The 22189-nt window shown below is 50.3% G+C and overlaps 1 protein-coding gene across 1 annotated transcript; it reads left to right on the top strand.

Moving 5' to 3' along the window:
- The first annotated feature begins 6185 nt into the window (after positions 1–6185).
- On the top strand, positions 6186–6719 carry LOC140192942 (epidermal differentiation-specific protein-like). The gene has a single exon (XM_072250415.1). The coding sequence runs from the start codon at positions 6186–6188 to the stop codon at positions 6717–6719; it is 534 nt and encodes a 177-aa protein (XP_072106516.1).
- The last annotated feature ends 15470 nt before the right edge of the window (positions 6720–22189 follow it).

Raw genomic sequence — 22189 nt, 5'->3', positions numbered from 1 at the left:
CACACTTTGGTGCTCTGTCTACGCCGTCAGCAGCAGAAACACAGGCAGTCAGGGTTCCTCAAGCCTGACTTTCATCCATTCAATTCAATCCTCAACAGTTTCGGCAGAAGACCCACCGTGGAAGCAGATGGCTCACTCCCGCTACAAGGGGCATTGATATGTAAGCAATACATTTCAATTACTGTCAATCTCAGAAAGTGAATAAGTAAAGAGATGACTGAGAAGGGAGATAACAGTCTCGGATTAAATGGATTTGGGGTGGTGGGGGCAGCAGATATAGCATTGCCGGACAACGATTGGGAGGGCACGGTAGTTTAGCAGTTAGTGAAACGCTATTTCATGACCAGCGTCACACGTTCAATTCCCGCCGACTTCTGTAAGTTTCCCCAACGACCATCTGGATTTCTCCCTTAATAGCAAAGACCTGTGGGGTTAATAAGTTAATTGGTCACGGGGATGTAATTTGACGGCGCGGGCCGGTCGGATCTTTTGCCGTGTTGTATCTCTCAATACAGATAATTTATAGAATTACTGATATTCATTTAAAGAATTTTTGGAAACATCGTAATTAAGCCCCCACTGAATTCAGTCTTCCCACTTTTCCCACCTCCCCCATATCCCACAAACTCACCGACCTCACCCACCCTTGACCAGTCCCTTTCAAAAGCAAAAATGCTCAGATACAGGAAATCTGAAAATAAGCATCGGGTTCGGTCACATCTCTGGAGAAATGACCATTCATTACAAGCGCCACTGACTCCCAACGTTCCCGCGCTCCAAGACACCACCCTCGCTTAAACACGCACCGCATTCCCCAGTGACATGTCGACAGTTTAACTGAAGAAAGAATTGGACAATGAGATCGACAGAAGGTTATAGGTATTTATGAAGTATTTTATTTGTTTACTTAAGCAACAACAAAGCAATGGCCTGGATCCATCCAACCAGATGCTGGGGTTTGGGAGCTCCGGCTGAAAGCGGGACACCAGCACGGGGCAGCTCACAACTCGACGTCGCTCTTCAGCAAGGGCTTGACTGAGGACAGCTTGTCATTCCAGTTGAAAGCGCAATAGTTGGGCCATTCGTTACCCTCGAAAGTGATGCGTCGCTCACCGCATAGGTTGGCGTGCTGGAACAGAATCCATACGCCTTCCTTCACCTTATGGGAAGAGACGAGGTTTGCGAAGCCGACTCTCCTCAGATCATCCGTCGTTTCCCTAATGCTGCGGCTTTTGCCGTCTTAGTTGACGTGCTCGTACAGAACGATCTCTGGGTTCTTCAAATCCTCCTTCACCAGCCGCAAAGAGAGAATTTTCTGATCCAGCTCGCCCAGATATGCGTGGTCTCCGGGACCGAGCACCTTGAACGCCCCCGTGAAGTTTTCGCCGGCGTACGCCACCCAGTGCTGGCCGATTACTCTGATCGAGCGGGCAGTATAACCGAAGTTCCGAACAGTAAGGTCGGGAACGTTGTCCACAAAGTCCTTGTTCTTCCCGGTAAAGTCAGGGTTTTCGTAGAGAGTGATTTTACTCATCTTGATACAGCGGTGAGTGCCGTCCACGAGTTTACAGAGGCGCAGCTGAAGCGAGAGTTGTTCCCCGGGTTAAATCTGCTCAGTGTTCGGTCAAACGACCAACAACAGCCATCAGCCAATCACGCTTTAGAGGAGCGGCCCCCTTTGGGAGCGGCCACGTCTGAGAGGCAAAGTTGTTGTTTCGAAGGGTTGTTGAAACTTGGGTGATATCCAATTCCTGTAGCTGGATTGTCAGGGCGGTGCGAGATCAAGGAATTCGGGCAGACTGCTGGAGGTGGGGCCGATCCTTAAGAAGATGTGGACTGCTCAGAACATCAGCGACCAGAGTTTTAACGAGATGCTGGGGTTCCACCGAAGATGCAGGCAGGCGGATTTGTCTGACCAAAGGGGAAAGGGTGAGGGAGACAGACAATGCAGAGTTCTCCCGTGTCCGTTTCACTTAGCAACAACGCTTCCCCCTTGGGTACTGCTGAGGTTGGGTGGTAACCTGTGAGGGAAAAAGAACAACATATTGTGTTCAGTGAAATTGAGGTTATGACCAGCTCTGAGGTTAGCGGGGAAGGTGCAGGTCAGGAAGGGGCTGGGGGAGAAAAGACATTCTGTAGCCGCACGAGAGATGGCAAGTTGAAGTTTCCCACCCGGATTTCTTTTTATAGTAGAAAACATAAATATAAACCAGGTTAATTAATACTAAAGATGTAATGGTATAAAGATGGGGAAATAAAGCTATTCGAGATAGAATTGTGGCTGACCTGGGCGCTGGAAAGCGAAAGAAACGCAGCAAACTATGGGAAACTGAAGATATAAATTGTTAAAAGTGAAATTAGTCGGGAGTATCTCTACCCTACTTACTTGAGAACCTCCAGGTGAAACTCCTGGAGGAGAGACGATAATGATAAAAGAGCTGTTGAAGCTGCAGCTACAACGAGCAGCATTTGTAACGCGACAATATCGTCAGATACGAATGTCCAAGATCTGTACCGGGTAACCGGTAATTAGTTCTGTTTTGAGCTACTCAAACCAGAGCGGGAACAAAGTGTTCCATGTTTGATTAGATAGGGCATGAAGTGAAAAGATGAAGATCACGACGGAGAGGGAAATGGATCAGCCATGATGAAATAAATGACAGTGCAGAGCAACTTCTGCACTCAATACTTTGTTTCTTGAAGGCCAATGTGCCAAAAGCTTTCTTTATGTCCAGATACCACTTTGCAGGAATCTTGGCGGTCGCTTTGTAAGTCTTGCCCTGGATTTCCCTTCACCTCACACTTGTCTGCATTAACTTTCATTTGCCATTGTTAGACCATTTTCCCAGCTGCTCCAGATCCTGCTGCAAGGTTCGATAGTCCTCCTCGTTGTCCACTGTGCCCCAGATCTTGCTACGGCTGCAAATTCATCTAGTTTAGCAATTTTTATTGACTTTTATTGACGGTGCCGTTGCTTTGCAGTAGTTCAACTAAGCTAAAAATGTTTTGTTGATGGTTTTAATCTGTGCTCAGTGTCTGAGGCTTCTCCACTCAGTGTCCAACCATAATCAGCCAGGAATGATGGATTCCAGTTGCCCTGATACTGTTTCTCCGCGACTAAAGCTTTCAAAAGGCCCATCACTGACAGCACCGACATTTGCAGGGAAGAAGTCTAAATGGTGTTACATAGAAACATAGAAAATAGGTGCAGGAGTAGGCCATTCGGCCCTTTAAGCCTGCACCGCCATTCAGTATGATCATGGCTGATCATCCAACTCAGAACCCTGCACCAGCCTTCCCCCCATACCCCCGATCCCTTTAGCCACAAGGGCCATATCTAACTCCCTCTTAAATATAGCCAATGAACTGGCCTCAACTGTTTCCTCTGACAGAGAATTCCACAGATTCACCACTCTCTGTGTGAAGAAGTTTTTCCTAATCTCAGTCCTAAAAGGCTTCCCCTTTATCCTCAACCTGTGACCCCTCGTTCTGGACTTCCCCAACATCGGGAACAATCTTCCTGCATCTAGCCTGTCCAATCCCTTTAGGATTTTATGCGTTTCAATCAGATCCCCCCTCAATCTTCTAAATTCCAACGAGTACAAGCCCAGTTCATCCAGTCTTTCTTCATATGAAAGTCCTGCCATCCCAGGAATCAATCTGGTGAACCTTCTCTGTACTCCCTCTATGGCAAGGATGTCTTTCCTCAGATTAGGGGACCAAAACTGCACACAATACTCCAGGTGTGGTCTCACCAAGGCCTTGTACAACTGCAGTAGTACCTCCCTGCTCCTGTATTCGAATCCTCTTGCTCCCAATGCCAGCATACCATTCGCCTTTTTCACTGCCTGCTGTACCTGCATGCCCACTTTCAATGACTGGTGTATAATGACACCCAGGTCTCGTTGCACCTCCCCCTTTCCTAATCGGCCACCATTCAGATAATAATCTGTTTTCCTATTTTTGCCACCAAAGTGGATAACTTCACATTTATCCACATTAAATTGCATCTGCCATGAATTTGCCCACTCACCTAACCTATCCAAGTCACCCTGCATCCTCTTAGCATCCTCCTCACAGCTAACACTGCCGCCCAACTTCGTGTCATCCGCAAACTTGGAGATGCTGCATTTAATTCCCTCATCCAAGTCATTAATATATATTGTAAACAACTGGGGTCCCAGCACTGAGCCTTGCGGTACCCCGCTAGTCACTGCCTGCCATTCTGAAAAGGTCCCGTTTATTCCCACTCTTTGCTTCCTGTCTGCTAACCAATTCTCTATCCACATAATACCTTACCCCCAATACCGTGTGCTTTAAGTTTGCACACTGATCTCTTGTGTGGGATCTTGTGAAAAGCCTTTTGAAAATCCAAATATACCACATCCACTGGTTCTCCCCTATCCACTCTACTAGTTACATCCTCAAAAAATTCTATGAGATTCGTCAGACATGATTTTCCTTTCACAAATCCATGCTGACTTTGTCCGATGATTTCACCGCTTTCCAAATGTGCTGTTATCACATCTTTGATAACTGACTCCAGCAGTTTCCCCACCACCGACGTTAGGCTAACCGGTCTATAATTCCCCGGTTTCTCTCTCCGTCCTTTTTTAAAATATCACTCGGGATGTTTTTGAAGCTTGGCTGTCGTCATTGCTGCAATACACGTCTTTACTTCTAGACTTTGCCTGCAGTTTTCCTTCACATTAGCATCTTCTATTTGAGCACTACAGTACAAAACAGGCCATTTGGCCCATCTAGACCTTGCCAAGCTATTTGTCTGCCCAGTCCCACTGACCTGTACTGGACATTACCCCTTCCACACATGTGGTTATCCAAATCTCTTATCAATCTTGAAATTGAACTTCTGCTGGCAACTCATTCCACACACACCCACCATACTCTCAGTGAAGATGTTCCCTTAAACATTTCACCTTTCACACTTAGGGAGTTTCTGCTTCTGGCCACATATTGCTCGTCATCCAGTTTCCAATCTCCACGTGTCCATCGGACATCTCACATACGCGATAATTGTTCCCTTTCGGAGTAACCTCCACCTGCGTACTTGAAGCGTCTGATTTTATATTCATTTCTTACCATTTCAAATGTAGCATTCCAGTGTCATTGGCGGCTGTGCTGTGTGGGACTGGCTTCCACGACCTACGACCAATGACACAGGAATGCAAGTTTTGAATTGGTCACTCTGAAGGAGAACAGCTATCACCAACGTGAGGTGCCTGACGGACACGTGGATATGTGAAACTTCACAACGAGGAACATTCGGCCAGCAGCAGAACTCTATTTTAACTGGTATCCCTGGAGGTTCTCAAGTAAGTAGGGTAGAGATACTCCCTACTAATTTCACTTTTAACAATTTATATCTTCAGTTTCCCATAGTTTGCTGCGTTTCTTTCGCTTTCCAGCGCCCAGGTCAGCCACAATTCTATCTCGAATAGCTTTATTTCCCCATCTTTATACCATTACATCTTTAGTATTAATTAACCTGGTTTACATTTATGTTTTCTACTATAAAAAGAAATCCGGGTGGGAAACTTCAACTTGCCATCTCTCGTGCGGCTACAGAATGTCTTTTCTCCCCCAACCCCTTCCTGACCTGCGCCTTCCCCGCTAACCTCAGAGCTGGTCATAACCTCAATTTCACTGAACACAATATGTTGTTCTTTTTCCCTCACAGGTTACCACCCAACCTCAGCAGTACCCAAGGGGGAAGCGTTGTTGCTAAGTGAAACGGACACGGGAGAACTCTGCATTGACTGTCTCCCTCACCCTTTCCCCTTTGGTCAGACAAATCCGCCTGCCTGCATTTTCGGTGCAACCCCAGCATCTCGTTAAAACTCTGGTCGCTGACGTTCTGAGCAGTCCGCATCTTCTTAAGGATCAGCCCCACCTCCAGCAGTCTGCCCGAATTCCTTGATCTCGCACCGCCCTGACAATCCAGCTACAGGAATTGGATATCACCCAAGTTTCAACAACCCTTCGAAACAACAACTTCGCCTCTCAGACGTGGTCCCTCCCAAAGGGGGCCGCTCCTCTAAAGCGTGATTGGCTGATGGCTGTTGTTGGTCGTTTGACCGAACACTGAGCAGATTTAACCCGGGGAACAACTCTCGCTTCAGCTGCGCCTCTGTAAACTCGTGGACGGCACTCACCGCTGTATCAAGATGAGTAAAATCACTCTCTACGAAAAGCCCGACTTTACCGGGGAGGACCAGGACTTTGTGGACAACATTCTCGACCTTACTGTTCGGAAATTCGATAATACTGCCCGCTCGATCAGAGTAATCGGCCAGCACTGGGTGGCGTACGCCGGCAAAAACTTCACGGGGGCGTTCAAGGTGCTCGGTCCCGGAGACCACGCATATCTGGGCGAGCTGGATCAGAAAATTATCTCTTTGCGGCTGGTGAAGGAGGATTTGAAGAACCCGGAGATCGTTCTGTACAAGCACGTCAACTATAAGGGCCAAAGCCGCAGCATTAGGGAAACGACGAATGATCTGAGGAGAGCCGGCTTCGCAAACCTCGTCTCTTCCCATAAGGTGAAGGCAGGCGTGTGGATTCTGTTCCAGCACGCCAACCTATGCGGTGAGCGACTCATCACTTTCGAGGGTAACGAATGGCCCAACTATTGCCATTTCAAGTGGAATGACAAGCTGTCCTCAGTCAAGGCCTTGCTGAAGAGCGACTTCGAGCTGTGAGCTGCCCCGTGCTGGTGTCCCGCTTCATAAATACCTATAACCTTCTGTCGATCTGAGTTGGATGATCAGCCATGATCATAATAAATGGCGGTGCAGTCTCGAAGGGCCGAATGGCCTACTCCTGCACCTATTTTCTATGTTTCTATGATATTATATTGTGCACCGGTTGTTGTCATTGAGAACTGGTTTTGGTGTTAGTCTTCCTCACCATCATTTTATTCAATCATTAGGCAGCTGATAGGTCAGGGGAAAGGTGGGTGGATGGGGGAAGTAAGAAGCTGCGAGGTGAGAGGTAGAAGAGATAAATATCTGAGGAAGGAGAGAAGCGTGGACCGTGGAAGAACGGGATTGAGGAGGGGTATCTGAGGAAGGCGATGGAGACGTGAGGATAAGACAGGTGAGAGGGGAGCCGGAATGGAGAATGGGAGAAGGGGGAGGGGGCAGAAATTCCCGGAAGCTGGGGAAATCTACGCTTCTGCCGTAAGATTAGCGGCCAGGCAGCCGGAAGATGAGGTGTAACTCCTCCAGGAGAGTAGTGTCATCGTGGCAATAAGGGAGTCCATAGACAGACATGTTGGAATGGGATTGGGGAGTGGAATTACAATGGGTAGCCAACAGGAGTTCCTATCCATAAGACCATAGACCTGGACTCCATCACATTCCACAGAGCATTACACAGATTCGCTACTCTCTGGTGAAAGGAATCTCCTTTTTAAAAGGAATCCCCTCTATTTTGAGGCTGTGATCTCTAAATCTGGACACCTGCACCATCGGAAACATCATCCGACATCCACCTTATTTAACCTCTCAACATTCGGTAGGTTTCAATGTGACCCCGCTACGGTTTTCTAAATTGCAGTGAGTACAGTCCCAATACTGGCAAACGCTCCTCATATGTTAACCCTTTCATTGCCAGAATCACTTGGGATGATGGATAGAGCAAAAGTAGTTCCACAATAAGTGTCCGGTCGGTGCACTGCACAAGAGAATGGATACAGTCAGTGACCCCGACAAACTCACAGGCAAAGTGTCACCTCATCTGGATGGACTGTTTGGGAACTCGAATATTCGTATGTGAGTAGGTTAATGGGCAAGTCTGGCACTTGTTGAGACCCAACGTGGATTATAAGCAGAGAATGGATAAATTTGCGTCGTTTTCTCTGCAGCTGCGGAGGCTGAAGGAAGATTTAACTAATGTTTGTAAGATTACAGAGTCACGAATAGAATAGACAATTGATTTTGTTGTCCCAGGATTGAAATATCACAGACAGTTCCAGGTAAATTTATTATCAAATGAGAGGAGACATGATAGAGACATGATATTATCATTATGGGAGGGACATGATAGAGGTATACAAGATATTAAGAGGAATAGATAGAGTGGACAGCCAGTGCCTCTTCCCCAGGGCACCACTGCTCAATACAAGAGGACATGGCTTTAAGGTAAGGGGTGGGAAGTTCAAGGGAGATATTAGAGGAAGGTTTTTTACTCAGAGAGTGGTTGGTGTGTGGAACGCACTGCCTGAGTCAGTGGTGGAGGCAGATACACTAGTGAAGTTTAAGAGACTACTAGACAGGTATATGGAGGAATTTAAGGTGGGGGGGTTATATGGGAGGCAGGGTTTGAGGGTCGGCACAACATTGTGGGCCGAAGGGCCTGTACTGTGCTGTACTATTCTATGTTCTATGTTAAAACACGTATACATTACCACATGCGGGACACCAGCGGGAAGGACAGCAGAGCAGAAGTGGCTGGAGTTTATGCGAGAAGTGAGAAATGTGCAACATAGATATATTCCAAAAAAGAAAGAAATTTCGAATGAGAAAAGGATGGAACCGTGGCTGACAAGAGAGGTCAAAGGCAAAGTTAAGCAAAGGAGAGGGCATACAAGGAAGCAAAAATTAGTAGGCAGGCAGAGGATTGGGAAGTTTAAAAAAGCTTACAAAAGGAAACTAAGAAGGTCATTAAGAGGGAAAAGATGAACTATGAAAGGAAGCTAGCAAATAATATCAAAGTGGATACTGTGACGGGGTCCCGAATTACCCCTATAAACTGTGCTCGATTACGCTATGAACTGTGCTTTTGGAAGAGAGAGAGAGAGAGTAATTTAACGCCGACATGTTATTTTGAAAGAGAGAGAGAGAGAGAGAAACGAAGACTAACTGTTGGACTGTCACTTTAAGGCATGAGAAAGAACTGGCTAACTTTTGGATTTCTGCTGAGCTGGAGACAGAACCCAGCAGCTCGTAAGTTGCTATGGTGACTGAAGGCGGCGTTATTTGATGGACACTCGATGTTATGATTTTCCGGCAGCGTGTCGATACTTCCCAAGGACATTCACCTGCTCGTGATTTTCTTACACAGGGAGAGGAATGAGGAGTTATTTGAAGGACAGTTGATACTCAGTACAGTGAGATAAATAGGAGGTCAGATGATATAGACCTCAGACACATGTTTTGGACACTGAATGAGCTTTGTTGTGCCCGTGTAAAAAGTGGGTTTTTGGAGGATCGATCAGTGGCTCTTGCAGTGAGGAAAAGGGAGTGACTGGTGGGGAGTTGTCCATGTGTCCACCCTTGCCTGGGTGATAACTCCACCACAGAAAACTCTTTGAAGTTTTCTGTGTTCCCTTGTTGAGGTCACAGTCGGTGACTTTTAAAGGATTTCGGAGGACAACGAGAATATCGACAGCGTCAGCTCATCTGAAGACTCAAATCTCTCTCTCTCTCTCTCCATCACTACCCAACTCAACACCACGAACGAACAGAACTGAACTTTACTCATCATCATAAGACTGTATCTTTTTACCCCTAGACTTGAAGAATCTTGGTTGTTCACATATATTTCCACACTTACTGATTTACTTAATTATATATAATCATTGATAACCTGTTTGATTTATCTACATCTATATTGCTGTATTGCATAGTTACTAATAAATATTATTAGTTAATAGCAATACTGGACTCCAAAGTGTTTTCTATTTCTGCTGGTTCTTTATTCCCGTCACGGGGTTCGTGACAATACGAATAGCTTTTTCAAATATATAGAGATTAAAAGGCAGCTGAGAGTAGATATAGGACCGATAGAAAATGATGCTGGTGAAATTGTAATGGGAGGTAAGGAGATGGCGGAGGAACTGAACGAGTATTTTGCATCAGTCTTCACTGAGGAAGACATCAGTAGTATACCGGACACTCAAGGGTGTCAGGGAAAGGAAATGTGCCCTCACCTTTATTGGCTAGGAGAGCTATTCTGTTGTACTAGAAGGATCCCAATCCATCTATGTTTTTTTTGCTCTCCTCCATTATGTCTTGATTAAGTTTGGAGAAAATAAGGAGTTGGACGTTTGATACATCTTTTAAATTTGAGCAAACTTGGCGACAATTTATTCAATGTTATCATATGATTTAATCCTTTTACTTTTCCAGTTATTTTTTTTTTCTCCACGAAGTTTTAGATTTGATCAGAAAGATTTTCCCCTTTTTTTAACTGCCTCCCCAAAATGGACTGCCCAATCCCCCTTTTTTATATTTTAGGTTAGTTTAGTGAGGTTTTTTTTTCACAGTGACAGGAAATCTTGAGTCTTTTTTTCTATGAACTGTTAAGAGGAGAAGTGGTTCTCTTGTCACTTTATATTAGCTTAATACTATTTATGATTTTGACAGTGTATATACCTTCCTTTGTTTGTACTATTATTGATATATGTATTTGAGATAACCTCTCCTTTGGTTTGTATTTATGCTTACTCTTTTAAATTAATAAAAAAAAAAGGATTGCAAGGAGAAATGTGCGCAGTCACAATTACGACACAGAAAGTACTCAGGAAGCTGAATAGTCTGACGGTAGATAAATCTCCCGGACCAGATGGAATGCACCCGCGTGTTCTGAAGGAAGTAGCTGTGGAGATTGCGGAGGCATCAGCGATGATCTTTCAAAAGTCGATAGATTCTGGCATGGTTCCGGAGGACTGGGAGATTGCAAATGTCACTCCGCTATTTAAGAAGGGGGCAAGGAAGAAAAAAGGAAATTATAGACCTGTTAGCTTGACATCGGTGGTTGGGAAGTTGTTGGAGTCGATTGGCAAGGATGAGATTACGGAGTATCTGGAGGCATATGACAAGATAGGCAGAACTCAGCATGGATTCCTTAAAGGAAAATCCTGCCTGACAAACCTATTGCATCTTTTTGAGGAAATTACAAGTCGGAAAGACAAGGGAGATGCAGTGGATGTTGGAGGATCCTCGTTCCTGTTCTCCATGGTCCACATCTCTCCTATCAGATTCCTTCTTCACTGTGTTTACCATACAAACATATATCAATTACAGCACGGAAACAGGCCATCTCGGCCCTTCTAGTCCGTGCCAAACTCTTACACTCACCCAGTCCCACCGACCTGCACTCAGCCCATAACCCTCCATTCCTTTCCTGTCCATATATCCATCCAGTTTAACTTTAAACGACAACATCGAACCTGCCCCAACCACTTCTCGTTCCACACAGCTACCACTCTCTGAGTAAAGAAGTTCCCCCTCGTGTTACCCCAAAACTTTTGCCCTTTAACTCTCAACTCATGTCCTCTTGTTTGCCTGAAACGTCGACTGCACCTCTTCCTACAGATGCTGCCTGGCCTGCTGCGTTCACCAGCAACTTTGATGTGTGTTGGTGACAGTACTCCAATTGTGGCCTAACCACAATTTTATAGAACTGCATCTTTACCTCGCGACTCTTAAACGCTATCCTTCGACTTATGAAAGCTAACACTCCGTAAGCTTTCTGAACTACTCTATCCACCTGTGAGGCAACTTTCAGGGATCTGTGGACATGTACCCCGAGATCCCTCTGCTCCTCCACTCAACCATGTTTCCTGCCACTTACTTTGTACTCTGCCTTGGAGTTTGTCCTTCCAAAGTGTACCACGTCAAACTTCTCCGGGTTGAACTCCATCTGCCACTTCTCAGCCCACTTCTGCATCCTGTCACTGTCTCTCTGCAATCTTTGACAACCCTCTACACTATCTACAACAGCACCAACCTTTGTGTCATCTGCAAACTTGCCAACCCACCCTTCTACCTCCGCATCCAGGTCGTAAATAAAAATCACGAAAAGTAGAGGTCCCAGAACAGACCCTTGTGGGACACCACTAGTCACAATCCTCCAATCTGAATGTACTCCCTCCACCACCACCCTCTGCCTTCTGCAGGCAAGACAATTCTGAATCCACCTGGCCAAACCTCCCTGGCTCCCATGCCTTCTGACATTCTGAATAAGCCTACCGTGTGGATTCTTGTCAAATCTTGTTCCTCGGAATGTTTTTCAACCCTTGGACTGGATCCAGCAGCTCTGGCTGATCGTACCAGTTCTTGTGAAATCTTCATCACTATTCTCCACCTTATACCAACAAATCAAACTGAAAACACTTTCGTGACAGTTCCAGGTAAATTTATTATCAAAACATGTATACATTACCACGTGATTCATGGAGATTCAATTTCTTGCACCTGTTGAGAAAGAAAAAAAACACACAACAGAATTTATTAAAAACTGCACAGGAAAAGACAAAGACAGAGAAGCTACCGATGGGTAAGGATAATAAAGGGTGAAAATAAAAACAAATACGACTATGATATTGAGTTGTAGACTCTGTGAAAGTGAGTCTGTAGGTTGTGGAATCAGTTGAGATTTGTTGATGAATGAGGTTATCCACACCGGTTCAGGAGCCTGATGGTTGTAGGGTAACAACTGTTCCTGAACAAAGGGGTCCAGCGTCCCTCTCCCAGATGTAGTGGTGAGGAGAGAGCGTATCCTGAATGCTGGGCATCCTTGATGATAGATGCTGCTTTCCTGTGGTAGTGGCCCATGTGAATCACAAACAGAACCCTCTCCTGCTGGGGAAGTGCAGGATCTAATAGACTGTGAGGCAAGACCCTCTTGAATACATTTGTCCTTGACCAGCATTTCAGGTCCTGGGAGGGAATAAAGTCTCCCTCATGTGGACAGGATCCTGAAATAACTATGGCACAACTGTAGAGCCGATGGGGTGGTGCGTGTGTTTTCCATCTCTTCACTGAAAACCTCAAGGCGGTCGGAGTATTCCTCGGAATCTTATTGAGAACATCATAGGTCAAAGACTAGGGAATGTCAGAGGCAGCTCGGAAACATAGATTACGGTCTTGGGAATCCTGTAAGCTTCTGGGAGGCAGAGCAGATGACAGCAGGAAGCCCAGCCCAGGATACTGCCATTAGACCATAACAGGGCCTTGCTGTCAAAACCATGGACACTCTCAGAGGAGGTCCAAAATCTGCCTCCCAATCTGCTCCTCAGTATCTCTGCTGCTACCAGGGGCCCTGTAGAATACTCCCAATAGATTAACTGCTCCTGCCTGTTCCTGACTTCCACCCATACTGACTCAAAAGAGGATCCTGCTACATTACCCATCCTTTCTGTAGCTGTAATAGTATCCCTGACCGGTAATGCCATCCCTCCCCCCCTTTTACGCCCCCCATCTATCCCTTTTAAAGCACTGAAGTCCAGGAATATTGAGAATCCTTTCCTGCCCTGGTGCCAGCCGAGTCTCTGTAATGGCCATTACATCATAAGACCATAAGACCATAAGCCAAAGGAGCAGAAGTTTGCCATTCGGCTCATCGAGTCTGCTCCGCCATTTTATCATGAGCTGATCCATTCTCCCATTTAGTCCCTCTCCCCTGCCTTCTCACCATAACCTTTGATGCCCTGGCTACTCAGATACCTATCAATCTCTGCCTTAAATACAGCCAATGACTTGGCCTCCACTGTCTGCCCGTGGCAACAAATTCCATAGATTCACTACCCTCTGGCTAAACAAATTTCTTCGCATTTCTGTTCTGAATGGGCACCCTTCAACGCTTAAGTCATGCCCTCTCGTACCAGACTCCCCCATCATGGAAACAACTTCACCACATCCATTCTGTCCATGCCTTTCAACATTCAAAATGTTTCTATGCAGTCTCCACTCAATCTTCCAAACTCCAAGGAGTACAGTCCAAGAGCGGAAAAACGTTCCTCATATATTAACCCTCTCATTCCCCGGAATCATTCCAGTGAATCTTCTCTGTACCCTCTCCGACGTCAGCACATCCTTCCTTAAATAAGGAGACCAAAACAGCCCACAGTACTCCAAGTGAGGCCTCACCAGCGCCTTATAGAGCCACAACATCACATCCCTGCTCCTATACTCTATTCCTCTAGAAATGAATGCCAACATTGCATTCGCCTTCTTCACCACCGACTCAACCTGGAGGTTAACCTGGAAGGTATCCTGTATGAGGACTCCCAAGTCCCGTTACATCTCAGAACTTTGAATTCTCTCCCCATTTAAATAATAGTCTGCCTGTTTATTTCTTCTGCCAATGTGCTTCACCATACACTTTCCAACATTGTATTTCATTTGCCACTTCTTTGCCCATTCTTCCAATCTATCCAAGTCTCTCTGCAGACTCTCCGTTTCCTCAGCACTACCGGCCCTTCCAACTATGTTCGTATCATCAGCAAGATTAGCCACAAAACCATCTATTCCATAATCCAAATCGTTGTTGTACAATGTAAAAAGAAACGGCCCCAACACGGACCCCTGTGGGACACCACTGCTAACCGGCAGCCAAGCAGAATAGGATCCCTTTATTCCCACTCTCTGTTTCCTGCCAATCAGCCAACGCCCTATCCACGTATGTAACTTCCCCGTCATTCCATGGGCTCTTGTCTTGTTCAGTAGACTCATGTGTGGCACCTTATCAAAGGCCTTCTGAAAACCCAAATATACAACATCCACTGCATCTCCCTTGTAGAAATATATAGAAATATAGAAAATGGTGCAGGAGCAGGCCATTCCACCCTTCGAGCCTGCAACTTCATTCAGTATGGTCATGGCTGATCATGCAACTCAGAACCCTATAGCAGCCTTCCCTCCATACCTCCTGATCTCTTTAGCCACAAGAGCCAGATCTAACTCCCTCTTAAATATAGCCAACGAACTGGCCTCAACTGTTTCCTGTGGCAGAGAATTCCACAGATTCACCACTCTCTGTGTGAACAAGTTTTTCCTAAACTCGGTCCGAAAAGGCTTCCCCTTCATCCTCAAACTGTGACCCCTCGATCTGGACTTCCCCAACTTCGGGAGCAATCTTCCTGCATCTAGCCTTTCGAATCCCTTTAGGATCTTATACGCTTCAATCAGATCCCCCCTCAATTTTCTAAATTCCAGAGACTATAAGCCTAGTCGATCCAGTCTTTTATCATATGAAAGTCCTGCCATCCCAAGAATCAATCTGGTGAACCTTCTTTGTATGTCCTCTATGGCAAGAATGTCTTTCCTCAGATTAGGGGACCAAAACTGCACAAAATACTCATGGTGTGGTCTCACAAAGGCCTTGTACAACTGCAGTAGTACCTCCCTGCTCCTGTACTCGAATCCTCTTGCTGTGAATGCCAGCATACCATTCGCCTTTTTCACCGCCTGCTGTACCTGCATGCCCACTTTCAATGACTGGTGTGTAATGACACCCAGGTCTCGTTGCACCTCCCCTTTTCCTAATCGGCCACCATTCAGATAATAATCTGTTTTCCTGTTTTTGCCACCAAAGTGGAAAACCTCACATTTATCCACATTAAATTTCATCTGCCATGAATTTGCCCACTCACCTAACCTATCCAAGTCACCCTGCATCCTGTCAGCATCCTCCTCACAGCTAACACTGCCGCCCAACTTTGTGTCATCCGCAAACTTGGAGATGCTGCATTTAATTCCCTCTTATAGGGCATTAATTATATTGTAAACAACTGGGGTCTCAGCACTGAGCCTTGGGTTACCCCACTAGTCACTCCCTGCCATTCTGAAAAGGTCCCATTTATTCCACTCTTTGCTTTCTGTCTGCCAAACAATTCTCTATCCACATCAATACCTTACCCCAAATACTGTGTGCTTTAAGTTTGCCCACTAATCTCCTGTGTGGGACCTTGTCAAAAGCCTTTTGAAAATCCAAATATCCCACATCCACTGGTTCTCCCCTATCCACTCTGCTATTTACATCCTCAAAAAATTCTATGAAATTCGTCAGACAAGATTTTCCTTTCACCAATCCATGCTGACTTTGTCCAATGATTTCATCGCTTTCTAAATGTGCTGTTATCACATCTTTTATAAGTGACTCTAGCATTTTCCCCAACACCGATGTCAGGCTAACCTATAATTCCCCCGTTTCTCTCTCCCTCCGTTTTCAAAAAGCGGGGTTACATTAGCCACCCTCCAATCCTCAGAATCTAGTCCAGTGTCTGAAGAGTTTTGAAAAATTATCACCAATGCATCCACTATTTCTTGGGCTACTTCCTTAAGCACTCTGGGATGCAGATCATCTGGCCCTGGGGAGTTATCTGCCTTTAATCCCTTCAATTTACCTAACACCACTTCCCTACGAACATGAGTTTCCCTTAATTCCTCCATCTCACTAGACCCTATGTCCCCTACTATTTCCGGAAGATTATATATATCCTCCTTAGTGAAGACCGAACCAAAGTAGTTATTCAACTGGTCTGCCATGTCCTTTTTCCCCATAATCAATTCACCTGTTTCTGTCTGTAGGGGACCTACATTTGTCTTTACCAGTCTTTTCCTTTTTACATATCTATAAAAGCTTTTACAGTCAGTTTTTATGTTCCCTGCCAGTTTTCTCTCATAATCTTTTTTCCCCTTCCTAATTAAGCCCTTTGTCCTCCTCTGCTGAACTCTGAATTTCTCCCAGTCCTCAGGTGAGCCACTTTCTCTGGCTAATTTGTATGCTTCTTCTTTGGAATTGATACTATCCCTAATTTCTCTGTAGGGGAATGAGGGTGGCGGGTCACCAGGATGTCTGTGGGGGGGGTGGGGGGAGGGAGGGTGGAGAGTCACAGGTATTTCTGAGGTGGAGTGAGGGAGGGAGGGAGGAGGGTCACTGGGATGTCTGTAGGGGAGGGAGGGAGGGAGGGTGGAGGGTCACAGGGATGTCTGTAGAGGAGGGAGGGAGGGAGGGTGGAGGGTCACAGGGATGTCTGTAGGGGAGGCAGCGAGGGAGGGTAGAGGGTACGTGGATGTCTGTAGGGGAGGGAGGGAGGGTGGGAGGGAAGGAGGAGGGTCACAGGGATGTCTGTAGGAGAGGGAGGGAGAGTGGAGGGTCACAGCTATGTCTGTAGGGGAGGGAGGGTAGAGGGTCACAGGGATGTTTGTAGGGGAGGGAAAGAGGGAGGGTGGAGGGTCACAGGGATGTCTGTAGGGGAGGGAGGGAGGGTCGAGGGTCACAGGGATGTCTGTAGGGAGGGAGGGAGTGAGGGTTGAGGGTCACAGTAATGTCTGTAGGGGAGGTAGGGAGGGTGGAGGGTCACAGGGATGTCTGCAGGGTGGGAGGTGGGGAGGGAGGAAGGGTGGAGAGTCACAGGGATGTTTGTAGGGGAGGGAAAGAGGGAGGGTGGAGGATCACAGGGATGTCTGTAGGGAGGGAGGGAGGGAGAGTGGAGAGTCACAGGGATGTCTGCAGGGGAGGGAGGGAGTGAGGGTTGAGGGTCACAGGGATGTCTGCAGGGTGGGAGGTGGGGAGGGAGGAAGGGTGGAGAGTCACAGGGATTTCTGAGGCAGAGTGAGGGAGGGAGGGAGGGAGGACGGTCACCGGGATGTCTGTAGGGGAGTGAACGAGGGTGGAGGGTCACAGGGATGTCTTTAGGGGAGGGTGGGAGGGTGGGTGGAGGGTCACAGGGATGACTGTAGGGGAGGGGGGGGTGTAGGGTCACTGGGATGTCTGTGGGGGGGGAGGGAGGGAGGGTGGAGGGTCACAGGGATTTCTGAGGTGGAGTGAGGGAGGAAGGGAGGAGGGTCACCGGGATGTCTGTAGGGGAGGGAGGGTGGAGGGTCACAGGGATGTCTGTAGGAGAGGGAGGGAGGGAGGGTGGAGGGTCACAGGGATGTCTGTAGGGGAGGGAGGGAGGGAGGGAGGGTGGAGTGTCACAGTGATGTCTGTACGGCAGGGAGGAGGGTGGAGGGTCACAGGGATGTCTGTAGGGGAGGGAGGGAGGGTGGAGGGTCACAGGGATGTCTGTAGGGGAGGGAGGGAGGGTGGAGGGTCACAGGGATGTCTGTCGGGGAGGAGGGGAGGGAGGGAGGGAGGGTGGAGGGTCAGAGGGATGTCTGTAGGGGAGTGTCACAGAGATGTCTGTAGGGGAGGGTCACAGAGATGTCTGTAGGGGAGGAATGGAGGGAGGGAGGGAGTGTGGAGGGTCACGGGGATGTCTGTAGGGGAGGGAGGGAGGGTGGAGGGTCACAAGGATGTCTGTAGGGGAGGCAGCGAGGGAGGGTGGAGGGTCACAGGGATGTCTGTAGGGGAGGGAGGGAGGGTGGAGGGTCACAAGGATGTCTGTAGGGGAGGGAGGGAGGGAGTGAGGGTGGAGGGTCACAGGGATGTCTGTAGGGGAGGGAGGGTGGAGGGTCACAGGGATGTCTGTAGGGGAGGGAGGGTGGAGGGTCACAGGGATGTTTGTAGGGGAGGGAAAGAGGGAGGGTGGAGGGTCACAGGGATGTCTGTAGGGGAGGGAGGGAGGGGCGAGGGTCACAGGGATGTCTGTAGGGAGGGAGGGAGTGAGGGTTGAGGGTCACAGTAATGTCTGTAGGGGAGGTAGGGGGGGAGGGGGGTGGAGGGTCACAGGGATGTCTGCAGGGTGGGAGGTGGGGAGGGAGGAAGGGTGGAGAGTCACAGGGATTTCTGAGGCAGAGTGAGGGAGGGAGGGAGGGAGGAGGGTCACCGGGATGTCTGTAGGGGAGTGAGCGAGGGTGGAGGGTCACAGGGATGTCTTTAGGGGAGGGTGGGAGGGTGGGTGGAGGGTCACAGGGATGTCTGTAGGGGAGGGAGGGAGGGTCGAGGGTCACAGGGATGTCTGTAGGGAGGGAGGGAGTGAGGGTTGAGGGTCACAGTAATGTCTGTAGGGGAGGTAGGGAGGGTCGAGGGTCACAGGGATGTCTGTAGGGAGGGAGGGAGTGAGGGTTGAGGGTCACAGTAATGTCTGTAGGGGAGGGAGGAAGGGTGGAGAGTCACAGGTATTTCTGAGGCAGAGTGAGGGAGGGAGGAGGGTCACCGGGATGTCTGTAGGGGAGTGAGCGAGGGTGGAGGGTCACAGGGATGTCTTTAGGGAGGGTGGGAGGGTGGGTGGAGGGTCACAGGGATGACTGTAGGGGAGGGCGGGTGGAGGGTCACTGGATGTCTGTGGGGGGGGAGGGAGGGAGGGTGGAGGGTTACAGGGATGTCTGTATGGGAGGGAGGGTGGGTCCAGGGTCACAGCGATGTCTGTCGGGGAGGAGGGGAGGAGAGAGGGAGGGTGGAGGTTCAGAGCGATGTCTGTAGGAGAGTGTCACAGAGATGTCTGTAGGGGAGGGTCACAGAGATGTCTGTAGGGGAGGGATGGAGGGAGGGAGGGAGGGTGGAGGGTCACAGTGATTTCTGTAGGGAGGGAGGGAGGGTGGAGGGTCACCGGGATGTCTGTAGGGGAGGGAGGGAGGGTGGGAGGGTGGAGGGTCACAGGGATGTCTGTAGGGGAGGCAGCGAGGGAGGGTGGAGGGTACGTGGATGTCTGTAGGGGAGGGAGGGAGGGTGGAGGGTACGTGGATGTCTGTAGGGGAGGGAGGGAGGGTGGGAGGGAAGGAGGAGGGTCACAGGGATGTCTGTAGGGGAGGGAGGGAGGGTGGAGGGTCACAGAGATGTCTGTAGGGGAGGGAGGGAGGGAGTGAGGGTGGAGGGTCACAGGGATGTCTGTAGGGGAGGTAGGGAGGGTGGAGGGTCACTGGGATGTCTGCAGGGTGGGAGGTGCGGAGGGAGGAAGGGTGGAGAGTCACAGGGATTTCTGAGGCAGAGTGAGGGAGGGAGGAAGGGTGGAGGGTCACAGGGATGTCTTTAGGGGAGGGTGGGAGGGTGAGTGGAGGGTCACAGGGATGACTGTAGGGGAGGGAGGGTGGAGGGTCACTGGGATGTCTGTGGGGGGAGGGAGGGAGGGGAGAGGTCACAGGGATTTCTGAGGTGGAGTGAGGGAGGAAGGGAGGAGTGTCACCGGGATGTCTGTAGGGGAGGGAGCGAGGGTGGAGGGTTACAGGGATGTCTGTATGGGAGGAGAGGAGGGAGGGAGGGAGGGTGGAGGGTCAGAGGGATGTCTGTAGGGGAGGGATGGAGGGAGGGAGGGTGGGTGGAGGGTCACAGGGATGTCTGTCGGGGTGGAGGGTCAGAGGGATGTCTGTAGGGGAGTGTCACAGAGATGTCTGTAGGGGAGGGTCACAGATATGTCTGTAGGGGAGGGATGGAGGGAGGGAGGGAGGGAGGAGGGTCACAGGGATGTTTGTAGGGGAGGGACGGTGGGAGGGTGGAGGGTCACAGGGATGTCTGTAGGGGAGGGGAGGGAGGGGGGGTGGAGGGTCACAGGGATGTCTGTAGGGGAGGGAGAGAGAGAGTGAGGGAAGGAGGAGGGACACAGGGATGTCTGTAGGCGAGGGAGGGAAGGAGGGAGGGAGGGTGGACGGTCAGAGCGATGTCTGTAGGGGAGTGTCACAGAGATGTCTGTAGGGGAGGGTCACAGAGATGTCTGTAGGGGAGGGATGGAGGGAGGGAGGGAGGGTGGATGGTCAGAGGGATGTCTGTAGGGGAGGGATGGAGGGAGGGAGGGAGGGTGGATGGTCAGAGGGATGTCTGTCGGGGAGGAGGGGAGGGAGGGAGGGAGGGTGGAGGGTCAGAGGGATGTCTGTAGGGGAGGGTCACAGAGATGTCTGTAGGGGAGGGATGGAGGGAGGGAGGGAGGGTTGGAGGGTCACAGGGATGTTTGTAGGGGAGGGACGGTGGGAGGGTGGAGGGTCACGGGGATGTCTGTAGGGGAGTGAGGGTGGAGGGTCACGGGGATGTCTGTAGGGGAGGGAGGGAGGGAGGGTGGAGGGTCACAGGGATGTCTGTCGGGGAGGGAGAGGGGAGGGAGGGTGGAGGGTCACAGGGATGTTTGTAGGGGAGGGAGGGTCACAGGGATGTCTGTAGGGGAGGAGGGGAGGGGTGGACAGAGAGTATGGGGTGGAAGGGAGGCGAGGGAGGGGAGGTGGAGGAGAGTGGGTGGGGAGGAGAGAGAGGGAAGGAGGGGGGTGTATAGTGAGAGGGAGGGGAGGGAGGTAGGAGGGTATGGAGCGAGAGGGTGGGGAGGGAGGGAGGGGGGTGTGGAGCGAGAGAGTGGGGAGGGAGGGAGGGGAGTGCAGGAGCGGAGGGAGGGGAGGATGGGAGGGGGACAAGAGGAGAGAGGGAGCAGAAGAGAGAGGGAGTGCGGGAGGGGAGGAGAGGGAGGGAGGGGAAGGGGAGAGGAGGGGGAGGGGAGAGGGAGGAATGGAGGGGATGAGAGGGAGGGGTGGGGGAAGAGAGAGGGGGGTGGTGGAGGAGAGAATGAGGGGAAGGGGAGGAGAGGGAGGAGGGGGTAGGGAGGAGAGGGGGGTGGGGAGGAGTGAGGGAGGGGAAGGGGAAGAGAGTGAGGGAGGTGGTGTGGGGGTAGGGAGGAGAGGGGGAGGAGAGGAGAGAGGGAGGGCGGGAGGGGAGGAGAGGAGAGAGGGAGTAGAGGAGGGAGGGAGGATGGGAGGGGAGGAGATGGGGAGGGAGGAGATGGGGAGAGGGGGGAGATGGGGATAGGGGGGAGGGTGGGAGGGATGGAGAGGGAGGGGAGGGGGAAGACAGAGGGAGGAGATGGGGCAGGGAGAGAGGGAGGAGGGAGCGAGTGGAGGGAAGAGGAGGCGAGAGAGGGAGGGGAGGGGAGGAGAGGGAAGACAGGGATGGAGGGGGGTGTAGGGAGGGGAGGTGAGATAGGGAGGGAAGGGAGGAGAGGGGGAGGGGAGGAGAGAGAGGAGGGAGAAGAGGGGGGAGGGAGGGGAGCTGAGGGGGGAGGGAGGGGGAGGTGAGGGGGAGGGAGTGGGAGGAGAGGGGGAGGAGGGTGGGAGGGATGGAGAGGGAGGGGAGCGGGAGGACAGAGGGAGGAGATGGGGCAGGGAGAGAGGGAGGAGGGAGAGAGGGAGGAGGAAGGGAGAGGAGGGGAAGGGGAGGCGAGAGAGTGAGGAGAGAGGAGGAGAGAGAAGAGAGGGATGGAGGGGGGTAGGGAGGGGAGGAGAGATACGGAGGGAAGGGAGGAGAGGGAGAGGGGAGGGGAGAGAGGGGAGGAGAGGGGAAGGAGAGGGGATGGGTGGGGGAGGGGAGGAGAGGGGGAGGGGAGGGGGAGGGGAGGAGAGGGGGAGGGGAGGGGAGGAGAGGGGGAGGGGAGGGGAGGAGAGGGGAGGGGAGGGGGTGGGGGAGGGAGGGGAAGGAGTGGAGAGAGGGAGGGGGAGAGATAGGGAGAGGAGGAGAGGGAGGGAGGAGGGGGTGTAAGGGAGGAAAGGGGAGGGAAGAGGAGGAAGGGACGGGGGATAAGGTGGGG

The sequence above is a fragment of the Mobula birostris genome, unplaced genomic scaffold, assembly GCF_030028105.1.
Source record: "Mobula birostris isolate sMobBir1 unplaced genomic scaffold, sMobBir1.hap1 scaffold_3163, whole genome shotgun sequence".
NCBI classification, from domain to species: Eukaryota; Metazoa; Chordata; class Chondrichthyes; order Myliobatiformes; family Myliobatidae; genus Mobula; species Mobula birostris.
Note: the sequence above shows the minus strand (reverse complement) of the source record. Positions and strands in the feature narration are given on the sequence as shown.

Coding starts and splice junctions, on each gene's coding strand:
- LOC140192942 (XM_072250415.1), top strand. CDS start 6,186: ATGAGTAAAATCACTCTCTACGAAAAGCCCGACTTTACCGGGGAGGAC.